Source organism: Ctenopharyngodon idella, chromosome 14 (assembly GCF_019924925.1).
Source record: "Ctenopharyngodon idella isolate HZGC_01 chromosome 14, HZGC01, whole genome shotgun sequence".
NCBI lineage: Eukaryota > Metazoa > Chordata > Actinopteri > Cypriniformes > Xenocyprididae > Ctenopharyngodon > Ctenopharyngodon idella.
The window spans coordinates 16,872,244-16,891,462 of record NC_067233.1 but is presented as its reverse complement, the minus strand read 5'-3'; the positions used below and the strand labels follow the sequence as shown (position 1 = coordinate 16,891,462).

At 34.3% G+C, this 19,219-nt stretch overlaps 2 protein-coding genes across 3 annotated transcripts; one reads left to right on the top strand and one right to left on the bottom strand.

Annotated features, from left to right (window-relative positions):
* Positions 1–288: 288 nt before the first annotated feature.
* Positions 289–10,122, bottom strand: dctn4 (dynactin 4). Of its 2 annotated transcripts, XM_051860984.1 has the most exons (14): positions 9,931–10,122; positions 9,276–9,346; positions 8,830–9,008; positions 7,085–7,128; positions 6,885–6,992; positions 5,818–5,838; positions 5,211–5,284; positions 4,304–4,416; positions 3,986–4,095; positions 3,202–3,275; positions 3,048–3,102; positions 2,680–2,787; positions 2,247–2,344; positions 289–1,108 (listed from the first exon to the last, which is right to left on the bottom strand). In XM_051860984.1, the coding sequence occupies exons 1-14, from the start codon at positions 10,063–10,065 to the stop codon at positions 895–897; spliced, it is 1,404 nt and encodes a 467-aa protein (XP_051716944.1). In that variant the 5' UTR covers positions 10,066–10,122; the 3' UTR covers positions 289–894. The 2 variants fall into 2 exon arrangements, with proteins under 2 accessions (XP_051716944.1, XP_051716945.1); XM_051860985.1 differs by lacking the exon at positions 5,818–5,838.
* Positions 10,123–12,289: 2,167 nt separating this feature from the next.
* Positions 12,290–18,580, top strand: gpx3 (glutathione peroxidase 3). The gene is made up of 5 exons (XM_051860988.1): positions 12,290–12,449; positions 14,082–14,232; positions 14,449–14,566; positions 16,390–16,489; positions 17,960–18,580. The coding sequence occupies exons 1-5, from the start codon at positions 12,366–12,368 to the stop codon at positions 18,176–18,178; spliced, it is 672 nt and encodes a 223-aa protein (XP_051716948.1). The 5' UTR covers positions 12,290–12,365; the 3' UTR covers positions 18,179–18,580.
* Positions 18,581–19,219: the final 639 nt, after the last annotated feature.

Sequence of the window (19,219 nt, the reverse complement as noted above, 5' to 3'; positions counted from 1 at the left end):
AATTAAGAAATTCAGAAAAATAATTGAATAAAATTACTTTAGTCGTTCTTTGTTGCATAGAAAAATAAGCAGGGTAGATGAGTAAATAATGATTTAATAAATTTTATTACATTAAAAAGAAACTTCCTATAAATAGTTTTAAAAAGCTTATTCCTTTTTTTAAAGAGTATTTTCAAATGTTCTTTTCAGAGTATAAAGGAAAACAAAATAGGTTTACTCTACAAAGCATATCATTAATAATAATTATTAATAATAAAAGGTAATAATAACAAAACACACCCAGACACATCACTTTTCTCACATTTTATTTGATAAGACTGCTCAACCACATTTTAAGGCGGTCATATTAGAAACTAAATCAGGACTTCCAGCTACTAACATGAGACAGATAAATAAAGCTGATGCACTGATGTTCATCCTCTCAATTACCACAAAATTAGCATGTGTTTCACAACCAATGTCTTTGTCTCACTTTCTAATAGTGCCACACAACTGCAAGTAACATTTTGCTTGTTTTACAGCAAATATAAAACATTAAATTAACACAATAACTAGATAAAGCATTAATCTAAATGTCTTTATTAACACTGAGAAGAACTGGAGTTGGAGCCGTGAGATACAACAGTAGGCGATGTCACTGTAATCACATGCATTTAAATACATCAGCAGGGGGCGCTAGAAAGAGATAACTGCTCAAAGCATCTGACACACGTGTAGGAGTAGTGTGTGTACTGTTAAGTAACTGTGTTCTTGTAAGTGATTGATGCGTGATAATATTTACACTCTCTTCACCAAGATGATGAACATCTTTATGAGTAAGAGAGAGATTGTGCAAGTTTGTAAGTGATTTTAGTGCCACATGATGTTTTACTTGCGTCAAAGTATGTTATGTTTTCAAGTTGCCAGGGGGCCCAAGCTAAGCTCCACATGGTGTATGAGCCAGATGGCCTCACTGGTGGCTTCTCCTTCCTCAGTGGGTCTGATCGGAGCAGCGAGGTTTCGGAAGTCATGTCGGAGTTTGAAAGCAACAGTGACATCACCCTCCTCTATCTGCGGAATCACTTTGATGAAGAATCCGATCTTGTTTGACTTCCTAAAGGCCACCACACTAAACAAAAGAGCAGACTCTTATTAATGAAGGGTCAAATCACAGTAACCAATCTTATCAGATGATTAGAATTAGAAGTAATGGCTGAAATGTAAGGTCCCACAACTTTTGGCTTTAAAGTACAAAGCCCTTGCACAGGAATCAATTCTGTAGTGCATAAACAGAAGTTCATTTACCCAGAAAAGTATTCCCATTTCAAAAAAGAATGGTCAGAAAACTTTAGAGCTCAGATTAAGAACTGAGTTTTGCTGAATAATTCATGTGAAGCTCCTCTTACATTTAAGCATTTCAATCCTGACCCAGTTTCAATCCTGACCCAGTTCCATTGTAAGTTCCTCAAGTTTAACCACTATTTTTGCATTTAAACAAAAAAACTGAGGTCAGTTCTTTTCTGTGGTAATCAACAGTGTTAATAGAGCTTTAATAGACCTTTGTCAGGATAGAGTAGCGTTTCCCAAACTGGGTGCCGTCTGGCGAGAGCAGGGGTGCCATGAAAAAACTCCTTCAAAAATTTTCAAAAAATCATTTATTATGTACCATCAATCTCTGATGTCCCCAATAACAACAAATAACACACAAATTTATAATAAAAATGCAAATCGTAAGAAAGGTTGGTCTGAATTTCGGTGGGGGTTGCGCATGATTTCATTCCCGTGCTTCATTCCCAGTGAGTACACATAAAGCCGCCTCTTTTTCATGGCTTGTTCTGCTTACGGTCAAATACACACGAAAATATTGTCACTGTGTATGTCTTGCCTCGTATTCACATAAATACATCGATTATATCCTATAAGTAGTACTGTCAACGTTAACGCATGCGCATGTGTAGGGTTACATTCAAGCTATTTAAAAAAAATAAATACATTTTTGGTTATCAAAGATAAGTTTTAAGGGATGAAATTATTGACTACAGGGGGACTTTAAACAGATCTGGAAGTACTATTATACTCTTATAGGTACCTGAAAGTGTTATCAAAACAGTGGATGTAATAAACTATGACGTTCAAATTCAAAGCAGATTCCATGCAGACCTACTTATTAATAAATAAATAACCTATTCACAGTCTGTCATTCTGACTCTATTTTTTTTTTTTTTTTTATCTGCTCTCAGTAACCATTAGCAAGGGGAGGTTCTTACTCAGGGTCATCCTGAAAACCTTGAGGTTCTGCCAGTTCATCATACTCAGCGGCGGCATCCTTCCCTGCCAGGACCAGTTCCTTTGAGGGCACCAGCACCTATTAAACAATAATATTTTATAATCAAACTGTAGGGGGACACAACACAAGACAATGACGCACTGCCAGTGAATACAAACAGAGCATAACAGTGATGGTGAGGCTGTAATGACTACATCATTTCCCCTGCAGTGGCCCACTCAAGGTAAACAACTGTCTGGAGACTGAACTGAGTGTTTGTTTTTAGAGAGTTTCAGCTCAAACCAGATAAGGACAATTATCTAATTCAATAACCAACCACCAGACATCATTATAGGATAAACTGCTGATGGTTCATTTATACAGTATCACTATAATTCATCTGTACTGTTAAAAGCTCATCTGTGGCGTTTTACCTTAGCAGTGCTGTTAATGTCATCTGGGTCTCCCTCTTCACAGGCGTACAGAGACACGTGGGTGATGTTTTCCACTGGGTTGGTCAGGGTCAGCAGAACCTGACTCTCCTGGATTAAAAACAAAATACTACAATTACTTACAAAAATAAAAAGTTCTATAAACTTGTAATTTCAAAGAAGTATAACCAGACGAATGGTCTTTATTTATTTAAAAAAATAAATAAATAAATAATAATAATAATAATAATAATAATAATAATTCATGGCCTTATGTCTCACACAGGACAAAGATAAGTAAGTAAGTAGTAAAAATAAAAATAAAAAACTGCATAAATTCATTCAAGTGTTCCAGCATGAACCAAACTTGCCTTCATATGACGCAGGTTTGGAATGGACATGATTCTCACTTCAGGAATGTAGCTCCTATGAAAGAGAACAGAAACCATTTATTGATTCATTTTAGCAAATATACACTCAAAGAACAACAAATAGTATAATTTAGGGCACAAACACAGGACTTACACTGCCACAAGCTGGATTTTGAACTTTATTGAGGTTGGATTAAATTCTGGTTTGCTCAGATTGTGCTCACATTTCTAAAATTAAAGGACGAAAAACAGTTTGATAAATTGTTATTAAAACAATTTGAAAACAAATGAGCTTGTGAGATATATATATATATTATTATATATATATATATATATATATATATATAATAAAGATTATGAAAGAAATTAATACTTTTATTCATCAAAGATGCACTAAATTCATCAAAAGTGACAGAAAAGACTTTTACAATATTACAGGGGGAAAAAAATCCATTTTAAATAAATGCTGTTTTTTTTTTTTTTTACTTTCTATTCATCAAAGAATCCTGAAAACAATGCATCATGGTTACCACAAAATATTAAGCAGCTCAACTGTTTTCAACATTGATAATAAGAAGAAATGTTTCTTATTAATCAGCATATTAATGATTTCTGATGGATCATGAGACACTGAAGTAATGCTAAAAAATTCAGCTTTGTCATCATAGGAATTAATGACATTTTGAAATAGGTAACAGATATTTTAAAATGCAATAATATTTCACAATATTACCATATTTTTGATCACATAAATGCAGTCTTGGTAAGCATAAGAGACTTTTCAAAAACATTACAAAGATCTTACCGACCCCATGCTTTTGAATGCTAGTGTACATAAAACAAAAACAGGCTGAAAGATTTTAGAGCAGTGATTCAACGGTAGCTTCCTGAACGGCTTTCTTTGCCATGAAAGAGAAGCTGTGGATATGCTTACATACCCTGCAACGCAGAGAGCGCTTCATTAGCAGGTGTTTGTGTCTGGGGTGCAGCTGTGAAGCTCCTGCAGGCTGAAAATCAGGCTGTAGCAGCCTCTGACGAAGACTCGTTACTGCAGTGAAACACAAGCCATGTTTAAAATATGCATCAAATAAGTCAATAAAGATTTTTGCACATTTGATCCTAACCCTGAACATGTGAACTCCCCATGAACCCCATGACACCTGTGAGGCTGTGCCTTCCATCATTGCACTAGGAAAGGTGTCGGATTAATTATGTAATTGAGGAGTATTACTGGGTGAAGCAGGGATGAGACCAACCTTCAGGAAGGTTGACGGGGCGGGTGTAATAGTCTTCAGGCAGGGGCTCCACTTCATCCAAAGCCTGTGCTTGCTCTATAATGATTTCCTTCTGGTCCTCTCCTTCTTTTAATCTGAAAACGATTTAGCATCATATAGACAATTTCTACAATCATTTAGTAGAAATTGAGTCCCTATTATGCTATTTTAAAGATTGCTCATTTTGTTTTGGAGGTCTTCTACAATAGGTTAACATCCATCGAAGATCAAAAACACTAATTTTCACATCACCTCATTTTTCAAAGAGCATGAAAACGATTTGTTCCAAGATTCAGTCTCTCTAAACCCCACCTTACCACAAGCCTACTCTGCTGTGATTGGTCTGCGGGTCGGAAACGAACTGGCCATTACCATATCTGAATTTTAGCACCGAATGCGATGGTGGCGTTTTTTTCCATATTAATTCCAGCACGAGTCCTCATCCTTTTAAAGTTCATGCAAAGAGGATTTGCAGCACTGAAAACATCATCTTCTGGACATGTCGACAACAGGAACCAAACTCTTCCAGGCCTCAGCAACAAGTACAGCATTTGAGGACGGGTCAAAGTAGACATTGTTGTTCGTGGACAGCCAATAAAACCCATAAGCTGGCATTATGCAAATTTGTTACATTGTTACATAGGTATGTAACTGTAAGCGAGATAGAATTGCTGACGACTCAATCCGGCAGATTAGAATCGATTCTTTCATTTAGGAGATATTAACTTTATTTGTTGTGCTGTGCACTTTGATCTTTAAAACTCTGCAGACCTTTTACATTCACAAACAGTTATATTACACACTGCATGAAAAGTAATATTCGAAAAAGCATAATAGGGGCACATTAAAATGTGATGCATCAATTATCTCAGTACTCAACGTTACTTACGAAAGGCCATATAGGGCACTGATTGGGGCGCCAGATCTCTGTCTCTGTAGTCTGGTTCCCAGTCCATACTTCTCCTTTTAGACATAAAGACAGACCACATTAGTTCATGCTAATCAGACATTTTCTAAGTTTAAGGTAAAACTCATTATTAATGGATGAATGTTGCCATCACAGTGATCAATGTCATGGTAATATTTAACAGTTTAAGCACACGTTATCCAAAAGCTTGCTTTCCAAGAAACTGGTTGATCGATTCTGAGTGAAACCAGACTGCCTCTTTAATTTACTGAAATAAGTTTCTTTTTCTAATCTATATAATCAAATACTATAGGTCTGCAGCTAAACTTCAAGCATCATTAATAATCTCCAAACATAAATACAAGCCTAACCAGGACTCTTCAAGTGTACCATTAAAGATATCGCCTGCCAAATACAAAGGATTTGATTATGAAGAGAATTCCAAGTAGCAATAGTGAAGCTCATGTGATCAGCAAAGTCATTTAGAAACAGATTAGACATGCTAAACTGATGGAAGGATTGGGGAGAAAAAAGAAAGACCTTCTTAGTGTTTCTGTAAGAATTGTGGGGGGAAAAAAATACCACTCACCACCACGTGAATAGTGTGTTGCTGGAGAGGGGTATAAAACCAAAAATATCACCGTGCATAAGCAAAGAAAAGGAGAGAGACAGAATCATGTGAAACAAATGCAATCAAGCAAACATTAAAGTGGCAGTTTCAAGCACAAGGAAACAAGGATTGCATTAGTAAACAAGACATGCAGCTCAAAGTACTCAGTCATGTATCACAGGGTTAGAAATGAACCATCTGAAGCTATAATTTCTTACACCACCATTCAAAAGCTTGAGGTTGGTAAGATTTTTTTTTTTAAAAAAAGTCTCTTATGCTCACCAAGGCTGCATTTATTTAATCAAAAATACAATAATATTTTGAAATATTATTACAATTTAACAGTTTTTCTAGTTTAATGTATTTTAAAATAAAAATAAAACATAATTTATTGGCTGAATATGCTGATTTGATGCTAAAGTAACCTTTTTATTATTATCAATGTTGAAAAAAAAAAAAGTTTTGCTGCTTTATTTTTTTGTGGAAACCATGATACATTTTGTTTCAGGATTCTTTGATGAATTTATATTATTTAAATGAATTTGTATTATATTTTTATATTATAAATGTCTTTACTGACACTTCTGATCAATTTAAAGCATCCTTGGTAATAGTATTCATTTCTTTAAAAAAACATCTTACTGACCTTAAACTTTTGAACGGTAATGTACAAGCAAACATTAGGAAAATTATTACGTAGTCACATTTTAGACCCTGCTATGTTTAGTAAACTTAACCAGTTTTAGCCAGCCTTGGTGCATATTTAAAGGAAATGTTTAAGAAAAGGCTAACAAGAACATTGTCAACAATTTTAGTTTTGTGCAAAACATGCAATAAATATTTTTAATTTAGACATTTTTACAATTAAATAATGTACACAAAACAAAATAGCAGTACTGTTACTGTATTTTTTTCTGTTTTTCAATTAGACTCAGCCAAAGTTCAGAAACGAGACAAGACAGATCACACCCGTTTAATGCTTGCTAACTGGAAAGTAAATGTTAGGTTAGGAGGGTGTTTCTAGACACAGTGGTGTGAATGTGTACCGAGAATGCCTGAGGCATGAACGGACGTCTTCGCGCCATCTTCTTCCTGTCTCTCTCCAGCTTCTCTCTCTGGGCCAGCTGCTGGTAATACTCAAGCAGCTTGTTGATCTATACAGATATCATAACTGATTTGTTAACTACATTATAATCTTGAAAATTTAACATCAACGTAATAAGAGAAGAGTTGGTTTTGCACATACCCTTTGGGTATGTGGGTTTTCAGGTTCCTGCCATCCTCCACTGGCTAAAATGTAAAAAGACCAAAGTTTTATTACAATTAGCATGCAGATTAAAATGTCCTAACCATACACAAAGCAACAAGTGAAAAGTTTTATGTTAATTTCAACATTTTCTCCCACATATTTTTGCCCTTTGGTTCTATTTCTGTTATGCTCCAGCCTAGAGTAAAACAACTAACCCAAAATCCCAATTATTAAAAATCATATTCTAGTGACTAGTTATGACCATTTGCACAGTATTTCAAGAGTTAGTTCACCCAAAAATGAAAATAATGTCATTTATTATTCACCTTTATGTTGTTCTACAGCCGTTCATCTTCGGAACACAAATTAAGATATTGTTGATGAAATCCGATGGCTCAGTGAGGCCTCCGTAGACAGCAATGCCATTCAGACTCCATAAAGGTAATAAAAACATATTTGAAACAGTTCATGTGAGTTCAGTGGTTCAATCTTAATATTATAAAGCGACGAGAATACTTTTTGTGCGCCAAAAAAACAAAATAAAGACTTTAACAATATCTATATGGGCCGATTTTAAAACACTGCTTCATGAAGCTTCTGAGCTTTATGAATTTTTTGTTTCGAATTAGTGATACGGATCTCCTATCAAACGGCTAAACTGCTGAAATCACGTGACACTGGCGCTCCGATTCACTGATTTGATTCGTAAAGCTCTGAAGCAGTGTTTTGAAATCGGCCCATATAGATATTGTTGAAAAGTCTTTATTTTGTTTTTTTTGGCACACAAAAAGTATTCTTGTCACTTTATAATATTAAGATAGAACCAATGAACTCACATGAACTGTTTCAAATATGTTTTTAGTACCTTTATGGACCTTGAGAGTTTGAATGACTTTGCTCTCAATAGAGGTCTCACTGAGCCATCGGATTTCATCAACAATATCTTAATTTGTGTTCCAAAGATGAACAAAGGTCTTACGGGTGTAGAACAACATGAGGGTGAGTAATAAATGACATTTTCATTTTTGGGTGAACTAACCCTTTCACATGGAGTATGGACAGTAAAATTATTTGATGCAGGAAATCTGTTGCATCATGATCATTTCTTGACAGGACATTACCCGATATTTATGCATATCTATAGTATGCATACAATTAACAACATAATAATGACCTTAAAGCACTTCAATTAAAGTATATATCCTTATCTGTAAGTGTGACAAATTCATGCGAGTATTTCCATTTTGCAAGAAGACTCGTCCTCACAGTCTGCGTTAAACTTCAGACTTTACTCAATGAGCGCCGACACGTGCATTCGCGTCAAACAGACGGGACTCATTGGAGAGGGAGACGATTAATATTCAGCGCAAAAATATTCATTTTGCTGAAATATCTGTTGTTGGGCGTTAAATTTAGGTTTAAAGGTCAACATGTAATTCAAGTATTTTATGAGAGTAAAGGGATAACTGCGTGTAATTGAATATAAATAAATGTAAGACGTTTCTTATATTTACAGGATAAAGAAATGACAGTAACAGGTTACTGTGTCCAGAGTGAATGTGCTTGTCAATAAAAAAAGAAAAATGAAAATTGGTATTTTTTTTACCCGATTAATTGAAGAAATAATCGGCCAACTAATCAATTATCAAAATAATCGTTAGTTGCACTTGGAGCCCTAGTTTACAGATAAACCAATACAGACACTGGTACACGTGTCCACATTAGGAGCTGTCAGGACTCACCCACAGATTTGTCAGCCATGCCTACATCTCTTGAGGTCCAGCGACAAAATCCACAGGCCAGGTAGTAGGCCTTCTTCATTGTGGTTTTGGTGGGGTCATCAGGCAGTGGTGCTGGGATGTTGGTGGCCCGTGTGGAGAGGGTGTGCATACAGCATGGGCAGTCAAAGCAATTGGCACACCTGAAACCGGTGTATCATACAAAATCTTTACAAGGAAAAATGATTCATGTGACAATGTAATATCATTATAGTCAATTTATCAAATATACTTCTCAGAATCTCGATTAGGGAGAAGAGTGGCCAGTTTCATATGTCAAAAATAACGAATATGGCAAGCATGTTATTAGGCAATGATAAAAGTTAAATTACAGATGATGTTAGATGATTAAGAACATTGCCGTTATTCACTCACAGGCCTGTCAGATATTTAGCACAGATGTGGTTTACCTATTCTTCTTGAGCTTGGCCTCAGCTGACGGCATGTTCTCCAGACAGCTGGGACAGAAATGGGAATCGACCTACAGAACAGGCATAACACCAAAACACAATTTTCAAGACAAGCAATTGTGTTTGTTTTTTTATATTGGAAACTTAGAGAAAGGCTAAATGGAACTTAATTGGTACCAGTGGAAAAATTCTCACATTACTTCAGCAAGAAAGTAAGAAAGAAAGAACAATATTAAAATATTCCAGCTGTCTTTACAGGGTGTGGTAGTGTTTATGCCCTCAAAATAACACGAATGTGTAATGCAAACATTGAGTTTAGAACCTCATTTATCGTATAATCTGCATATGCACATAATCGAAATAAATGCAACCAGCAGATTTTTAATTTCATTCAGAATTCTCCTACTAGCTTTTAGCTTGTCAAATACCACAAAAAGTGGGCGGTGCGGAAGTTAACTGACTGGTACCACAGCCAATTGGATAACACCATTGCAGTATAATTTATGACGGATGGATAAACTAGCTAATCACAAGACCAGAATTCGTTCCACTTAGGATAGGCGGTACAATACTGTCATCAATAGCCTGTTAGCTCGCTCTTAGCACGGTTAACATCTATTGTTTTCAACTAAATGTCACAACCCGCGTTACTTACTTCATGTGACACGCATTCCAAGGATCGCAGCTCACTGCAATATCGGCAAAAATATAACTGAGAGAGCGGAACACGAATCTTTTTCTCGCCTCGGACGAGATAAACCACTTTCTCTGGCTGCAGCAGCGTCGCCATTTCTGACTGAGATCCTGCCTGCCTACGTAACGATTACGTCATCATACGTGTCGCTTTCTTTTCCGCATTTGTGTTAATAGCGCCTCTGCGCTTCATACTGTTGTATATACGATTGGCTGCTTGTATTTTTCTCCATTTCCTCTCAGTCAATTTGTTATATTGTGTTATGTTAGGATGCCTGTCTTAGCTGTTTTATGCATATCACCTTTTTCCTTCCATAAGAATTGGCAACCAAGAAGAAATAGCTGCTGCATGGTCCAGTTTGATTTTAAAGGTCAAGTCTGTGTTAATTAGAGGAAAAGATCCATTAATACACTGAGTGAGTAATTTGTTAAGCAAACAGTATAATAGTTTAATCAAACAGGGAGGCAGTCAGACACCTGTTTCTGTTGACAGGGTATAATGGGCACATGTAGCTGCAATGCAATCCCTTGGATTCTTCATGTTTAACATTATAAAGTTCTTAATATCTAGTTTTTTACTAAAACAAAATTTATTCTGTTTTTAATGTACTTGTTTTTGCACTGCCCTTGTGCATCCTTTGCACCATTGCTTCAATTATATCTTAGTAAAAATAATAATGAAATTGTAATTAAATGTAAACAAAGTTTAAAATGTTGACATAAAATAAAAGCTATACTCTTTTTTCCGTAAACACATAATAACTGAAAGCTGCCACTCCACTGTAGCGTAAGCTTAACCTTTGGTACTTTCAGAAGCTTAACATGAGATGATCTGAGGGCACCTGATGCTATATAGAATATAAAGCAACCAGTAATGTTCAGCTATGTTCAGACACAGGGAGCCAAAGTAAACTCTACAAAACAGACTTCATTGCTTCAGTCAGTGGTTTTTATACTGTATCACTATAAAGATGATGGGTCATGCCTGTGATGAGGGAGATACAGTAATCAAGGCTTGAGTCAAGGTGAGTAATAACATTTTTTTCTTCATGTTGCATTATAGAAAAGGCCTCACTTGGAAGGGAGAATGATGCCTTTCTTATATGTTAAATGCAATGTTATTTTAGTATAATTAAAATGCTATTATAGTTTTTATTAATATTTTGAAATAATTTTTATATTTTGTTTTCATTTTAGTTTTTTAGTTTTTTTTAATGTCTATATAGTTTTTTATTAAATTTGATTTCCGTTTTAGTTATTTTAGTACATCAAGTTAAATGAAAATGAGAAATGTTGCCCTGGCTAAGGTTTTTTTTATTTTATTTTATTTTATTTTATTTTATTTTTCAACTACTGCTTTATTTTTTCATTTTCTTTATTTTCAACATGGTTTTATGGTTATGGTTTTAATTTTAGTTTTAGTTAACTAACCCTGGTTGAATGTCCAAAATCCAAGATCAAACCTAATATATATATATATTCAGACATTTTTGATATTTTTGATATACTTTTACTAGTGGGTGCAGGACACTATAGTTCATTTATGTAAGTGAGGATAGCAAAATAAAGTAAACTGTGACATATTATACCCAAAAATTATTCATACAGTGGACTACCAGTCAAATTGATAAAAATTTGGAACCAAAAATTATTCAGACACTTTGACCTGACCATGTTTTGCTTAAGTGTTATCAGACATAATTAAGATTATTTTTTTCTGACACAGTTTAACTCTGAGATCTTGTCATATTTTATTAAAAAAAAATTTAAACTATAGTGAAAAAACTGTATTAATGAATGAAATGTTCAAGATGTCTGAATAAATTTTGGTTTGACTGTATATATATCAACATATCAACATATATACATTATATATATATATATATATATATATATATATATATATATATATAAATTTAGATTTCAGTTTCTTCACTGTACAATGTCATTAAATACATACAAAGCTTAATAAAAATACATTAAAAACACCTCTGTATCAAGATTATTAGGTAATGCAGAGCTGAAGTCAATTTGTTTGCATGCGTGTAAAAGAACCTCTTGTGCTTTTGTGATATCAGTGTTACCGATGAGCTGTTGATAGACTGTTGACAAAAATAACTGTCAACATTTCACCACTGTCAAGCAAATAACTGAGGTTAATTTTTTAGCCACAACTCTTTGAAACATAATGAAAAATTACATTACAATAAAATCTTAGGCAGGTTAGAGCTGCAATAAACAGTGCCCATGCATGTATTCACTATGTAAATATGTGGGATGAGGCTGGTGATATTATTGGTGTCTGCGTCACTCTCCTTCAGTGCTTTTCATCTCCAGCACAGCCACGCTTCATTCAGACGGCACACAGACACCCTGCAGGGGCCAAACGTCACCCTCATGTGGAACCAGAAGAATCCCTGGATCTCTGCTCTGGTCCTGGTGGGACTTTTACAGAAAGTCAGTGGACTATCCAATACCCAGGTAAGATCTTGAGACACATACTTATACAGTTTTTACTCTTTAAAATATGCTATTTTGGTAACATTTGATTGCTCAAAGGGATACAATTTTAGCAGCAGAGAACATGAGAATAAGGTACGGATGCCATTTCATTGAATTAAAGTAGAAGGCATTGCTTATTAAAGCAATAAGCTAAGTAAACTACATCTAAGTATTTGTATGTTACACTGATGCTTACAAAGTAAATATAGGAACAAATTGGTAACATCAAGTTTTTAGTTTAACCTCTATATATTAAAGCATGTTCTCAACACAATGCTGTACAGATGTTTAGGTTATAGCCCATAATTCAGTGTGATTTAGTGCGCTCTGTTTTCATCAGAAGCAGGTGCAGTGGGTTGCCACAGTAACTGAGACAGAAAATAAATAAATAAATAAATGAAAAAGGGAAGAGAAAATACGAGACTCATGTTCAGTTCTTATCAAATACCAGCAGCAAAAGCCAAGTCATGGTAAATATTTACTTTGCCTATAGTTAGGACATTGTAACCCCACTACTACAGCTTCAAGGTGATATAGTCCTAAAACATTTCAGTAACACTTTCCAATAAGGTTAATTAGTTAAACATTAGTTAATGTATTGATTAACATAAACTAACCATGAGTAATACATTTGTTACTCTATTTACTAATTTTCGTTAATGTAAATACAGTTGTTCATTGTTTGTTCATGTTAGTTCACAGTGCATTAAGTAGTTAACAAGATTTTAAAAATGTATTAGTAAATGTTGAAATTAACATTAACAAAGATTAATAAATGCTGTATAAGTGTAATGTTAACTAATGAACCTTATTGTAAAGTGTTACCAACATTTCTATTCTGAAAATATAACTATTAGATTATATAATATTATGACCTTTTTTTTTTACTGTTGTCACATCCAGTTTTCTTTTCAACTTTAAAATTAGCCTGCACAATGATAAAGGGATTGTCTGTGATTTCACAATTTTGTGTGAGAATACAAAGTTCACTGCAATGTTTAAATAATGATTTTATTTCATGTTCACTATTGTTCAAAAGTCTGTATGATTTTTTACATGTTTTGAAAGTCACTTATGCTTTCTAAGACTGCATTTATTTGATGAAAAATAGTGGTACTATTGTGAAATATTATTACAATTTAAAATAACTTTTTTCTATTTGAATATATTTTAAAATGTAATTTATTTCTGTGATCATAAAGCGGAATTTTTAGCATCATTACTCCAGTCTTCAGTGTCACATGATCCTTCAGAAATCATTCTAATATGCTGATTTGCAGTTTAAGAAACATTTCTTAGTCTTATCAATGTTGAAAACAGTTGTGCTGCTTAATATTTTTGTGGAAACTGAGATATTTTTCTTTCAGGATTCTTTGATGAATAGAAAGTTCAACGGAACAGCATTTATTTGAAATGTAACATTATAAATGTCTTTCCTGACACTTTTGATCAATTTAATGCATCCTTACTGAATAAAAGTATTCAGTTCTTTTAGAAAAAAGTTTTTTTTTTTCATGAATGATTTTATGAACACAACAATAAAATATTATTTTGTAAAATATATATATTTTTAATTGAGGTACAGTATTAATTTCAGTTTTTCTCTCTCAGGTCTGTAGCCCAGGTGTAGGTGACACTATACACAACTATGGTGCGAAAAACATAAATGGGACCCAATACATCCCATTCTCCCATTATTCTGGGAAGCATGTCCTCATTGTCAATGTGGCCACCTACTGAGGACTCACCTTCCAATACGTAGGTAAGTATGCAAATTATTTCACTTATATTAGTTTATATTAGTTTATATTACTTATATTAACACAAATATTAGTATATACAAACATTCCTTATTATGTTTGCATATTAATATGTACAAATATATATTTTACACATCTCATGACAGCAAAGCTTGAAGAGCATATATTAAACCTGTTATTAATAACTGTATTAACTGTGAGTTTTATATGCTAATCAGAATTGAATGCACTACACGAGGAGTTCCGAGATGTTGGATTCACTATTCTCGGGTTTCCTTGCAACCAATTTGGGAAACAAGAGCCTGGAAACAATAATGAAATTCTTCCTGCATTAAAGTGAGTTCACTGTAAAAAAAAAAAAAAAAAAAATATATATATATATATATATATATATATATATATCTCGGGTTACATATATATATATATATATATATATATATATATATATATATATATATATATACATACATACACAGTGCACAGCATAAATGAGTACACCCCCTCTGAAACTTCTGAAAGTCAGCAATTGCTCAATTACTCAGAAGACACGTCAGGGTTCTTTAGAGATATAATGTTCCTGTAAGTCTGCTTAATCAATTACCAAAGAAGCATGTCAAAATTATTCAGGAAAATAAGATTTTCTTATCAAGGTGATAAAATGTTGTGTTGCAAAAATGAGTACACCCTCCTAAAAGTTACTAAATAAGATGAAATAAAAATTTTCTGCTGTAAGTTTAAGGCAATGTTTGATCAACAGGTAAGTATGTTGAACCAAAACATTTAAAGAGAAGTAATTTCTTGACAATTAAAAGTGTTATATAGCCCACTGAATCATTCTCAGATGTAATGCTGACAAAGCCCATATTTACAAAATATAGATTCTGGGAATCCATACTCTGGTCTCATGAGACCAAATCAATCATTTTGGATCTAACAGCATCCAAAATGTTATGGTGTTGCTAGAGGAGGAGTACAGTGAGAAGTGCCTGGTTCCCACAGTAAAGTTCAGTGGTATTAAAGCTCTCATATAGGGATGTATGAGTGCTAAAGGTGTGAGGGAGTTGTGGTTTATCAATGCTGTCATGAATTCCCACACCACTGTGTAATTTACTTTTTACTTGAAACAGAAGATGTTACCCTTTCCTCATTCCCTTCATTGTTGGGCATTTTTTCAACATGACAATGAGGATATGCATTCTCCCAAGGTGAAAAACCTTCTGTGGACATGTTAAGCACCTGTGGGGGATTCTGTAGAGATAAGTTGAAGCAACACTCCCCATTAAAGACCACGGCATTTAAGGAGCTCATCATCCAGGAGTTAAACAGGACAGATGTGACAATTTGTCATGAACTTGTACAGTCCGTGCCAAGAAGGGTCAGAGCAGTATTTTCAAAATTATGGAGGGCAATATTATACATTTGTTGAATTAAATCTAGGGTGTATTCATTTCTGCAATCCTTAATTTAAACAAAATTGGCTAATTTACTTATTTTATGGCTATTAATGACATATATTTCTCAGTTTTTTTTATGTATATGTTCATTTTAGTTTGCCATCTTTCCATGAATTGTATTAGTGATCATAAAGAAAATACATCTTTTGTATTTGTTCAGAGGGGGTGTACTCATTTATGCTGTGCACTGTATATATATATTTTATGTGTGTGTGTTTATATATATTTTTTATTCTTTATTTATTCTTAATATTAACCTTCAATTACAATCAAATTGGAATTAACTGAAATTTCAAGTGAAATTATATTAAACTGACTTCAAAAATTGAACAATTAAGTCAAACTAGTAGTATTACTAAAGCTTAAACTAAAAAACTATACAAAATATATGTAAATTACTCACCAATTTTTAATCAGTAGACGTAGTCTTCTAAGGAAGAAGACTGAAGGTTTCTCAAGAGTATTTTAACCTTGAGGTTACTGCTCATCTCTCAACAATCTGAGCATCAGACAGTGTGCAATAAGCTTGTCCTTCTCATCCATCATCCCCTATAAATTACTACGCGTATCATATATCTTAAACCTAAAGGCTCTTTTCTGGAGTGAAATCTGAAGCCACTTCTCTGGTCTTGACTCTCTGAAGTCTCTATTTGTTTTCCTTATAGACAGACCCTTGATGAAACAAATTTCTCCTTGTCTTCACAGGTATGTTCGTCCAGGCAATGGATTTGTTCCAAACTTTCCGTTATTTGAGAAGGTGGATGTGAATGGAGACAACGAACAGGCCCTTTTCACATTTTTAAAGGTTGGCCATTGCTTAATAAAGCATATTTTAAAATCTAACTGAAATTGCAACACATTGCGCAAGAAAAGCTGTTAGGACCAAAAGTTCAAGGAACAAAAACTCAGTTAAAACAAAATTATTGATATGTAAACACCAACAGACCTATATAGTGCACTTAAATGACATTTTAGCTGTCTGCATGCCATTGCATTCGTTTATTATGTATCTCAATATGTTTACCTAGAGAAGTGTGCTTGTGTTGTCTTTACAATAAATATTATTTATACACTATTAGAAGGCACTTCATATATAGAACATTTTAGGGGTTCTCATCATGGGATCATTTTATGGATTTAATTTTAATTAATTTAAGCATAAACAAATTATCACTAGAAAAAAATAAAATAACCCATTAAACATTAAATTATTATGCAATCATTTATGCTGCCTTCACATGCTCTCTGAATTATCGTAAATACGAATTTCCTAGGTAAAAATTGCACACGAATGCCCTCCAATTTCAAAATTTGAATGCGATGAGCTTCAGACTGCAGAAGTTGGAATTATCAAATTTCCGATAACATTTGAAGGCAGCATTAAGACATTTCTCTTTAGAACGTTTTTTTTTTTTATGGAGCCCCTAAATCGACATGGTGATGAAAAAAATATATTTCAATGCTTTTATGAATGCAAAAGTTTTGTGAGGGAGCGCAAAGGTTTTGCAAGTGAACGCAAAGGGAACGCAACATTTTGCATTACCTTGAGTTTCTAGGCCGGGAGAACACAAAATATTTGAGAGAACAAAAGCATTGACAATTTTTTCCCCCCTGCACCATGTCCCTTTAGGGGCTCCGTACTTTTTGGCATAAATGGTTCTTTAAAATTGATTCAAGAACCCTACAAACCCATCGAAGCTTTTATCCTCTAAGAGTGTATAACATTTTAAAGAGTTAGTTCACCCAAAAATAAAAATTCTGTCATTAATTACTCACCCTCATGTTGTTCCACACCTGTAAGACCTTCGTTCATCTTCGGAACACAAATTAAGATATTTTTTATGAAATCCGATGGCTCAGTGAGGCAGATTTGAAGCAGTGTTTTGAAATCGCCCATCACTAGATATTGTTGAAAAGTCGTTATTTAGTTTTTTTGGTGCACACAAAGTATTCTCATCGCTTCATAACATTAAGGTTGAACCACTGTAGTCACATGAAGAGTTTTAAATATGTTTTTAGTACCTTTCTGGGCACTGAAAGTGTAAATTAACTTGCTGCCAATAGAGGTCTCACTGAGCCATCGGATTTCATCAAAAATATCTTAATTTGTGTTCCGAAGATGAACGAAGGTCTTAAGGGTGTGGAACAACATGAGGGTGAGTAATTAATGACAGAATTTTCATTTTTGGGTGAACTAACCCTTTAAATGTCCAAATATTTACAACTTATTGCATCAGGAAAAAGGCCAGATTTTAATGTAAACTGTCTCTTTCAGAATGCTTGCCCACCCGTGGGAGACAGTTTCGGTAACGCCAACAGATTGTTTTGGGAACCTCTCAAGGTCAACGACATCAAGTGGAACTTTGAGAAGTTTCTAGTGGGGCCAGACGGAAGACCAGTAATGAGGTGGTTTCCAAGGGTGAACGTATCTGAAGTTAGGGCAGACATCTTGAAATACTTCCGCCAGCTTGTTAATCAGCAAAAGGCTGATTAACTTTGAAACAGTGGATTCAATTGTACATTCGTCTCTCTCTCTTTCCAGAATATACTGTGTTTAACTAGTTAACAGCAAGATTACATGTGGCAAAGTTTAAAAATGTAAACCTTTGTGAATTGGATTATTGTTACAAGAATTTGAATGGATTCTCAGACTGCTCCTTCCAGAGGCTGTCAAGGGATCTGTTTGGAGACTGGCATGTTGATGACGGGAAGGCTTGAAAACAGACACTCTGTGGTGCCTGACCTGAGACCAAGGGCCAGTGGGCAGCTCTTTAGTGCATTCAGGCTGCTCTGCTGTTCCTTTTCAATCATGTCTCATCTCCTAAACAATCCTTTGAACTTGCTGCCACCTCTGTGAATTGTTCAGTAAATAAAGACTGTAATGCAAGAAACAAAATGGTTTCCTCTGGTCAGTGCGCATCAGGCATATGGTGGTGATGAAACTGGCTTGTAAACTTGTAGTTTAACTCACACAATAACATTTGGAGGTTTAGACAGTTAGAATATATTTATTATACTAATCAATTACAAAAGTTTCACATGAGATCTGCTTTCACCCACTGGAGAAAAAAAGTCATTCCAAAAAGCACAAAACCACCAACCAGTAAATTATGGAAATGAGTAAATAAAGCACACATCTCAGAGTGCAATCTAGCTCAAAGACATTTCAACTTGAAAACACTAATCTTATCTCGTTCTGTTCATTGAATTCAACCACATATTCATAAAATAAATGCCTATTTTTGAAACATTTACATGACAAATATCAAACCTTTTGGAAGCAAATTAATTGCTTGCCGTTGGGAATATTTTGTGAGCATACAAACCTTTTTACGTTTGGTTCAAAGCATTGGTCAGTGCAGTTGGAGACATTGCACACGTACGAAAAAAAAAAAAAAAAAACAGCCTTCATGATGGCGGATGACCGTAAAAGCTTAAAGGATATGATTCTTACCCTGATCATCTTCTTCCAAACATTTTACAATACTTTTAAGTGCAACACTGGACCCATTATAAATCAGATGTCCGGTGATTG

Coding starts and splice junctions, on each gene's coding strand:
- dctn4 (XM_051860984.1), bottom strand. CDS start 10,065: ATGGCGACGCTGCTGCAGCCAGAGAAAGTGGTTTATCTCGTCCGAGGC. Junction 9,347..9,930: donor TGGAATGCGTGTCACATGAA/GTAAGTAACGCG, acceptor CCTGTTCTGTAG/GTCGATTCCCATTTCTGTCC. Junction 5,839..6,884: donor TCATGCCTCAGGCATTCTCG/GTACACATTCAC, acceptor ACCCCTCTCCAG/CAACACACTATTCACGTGGT.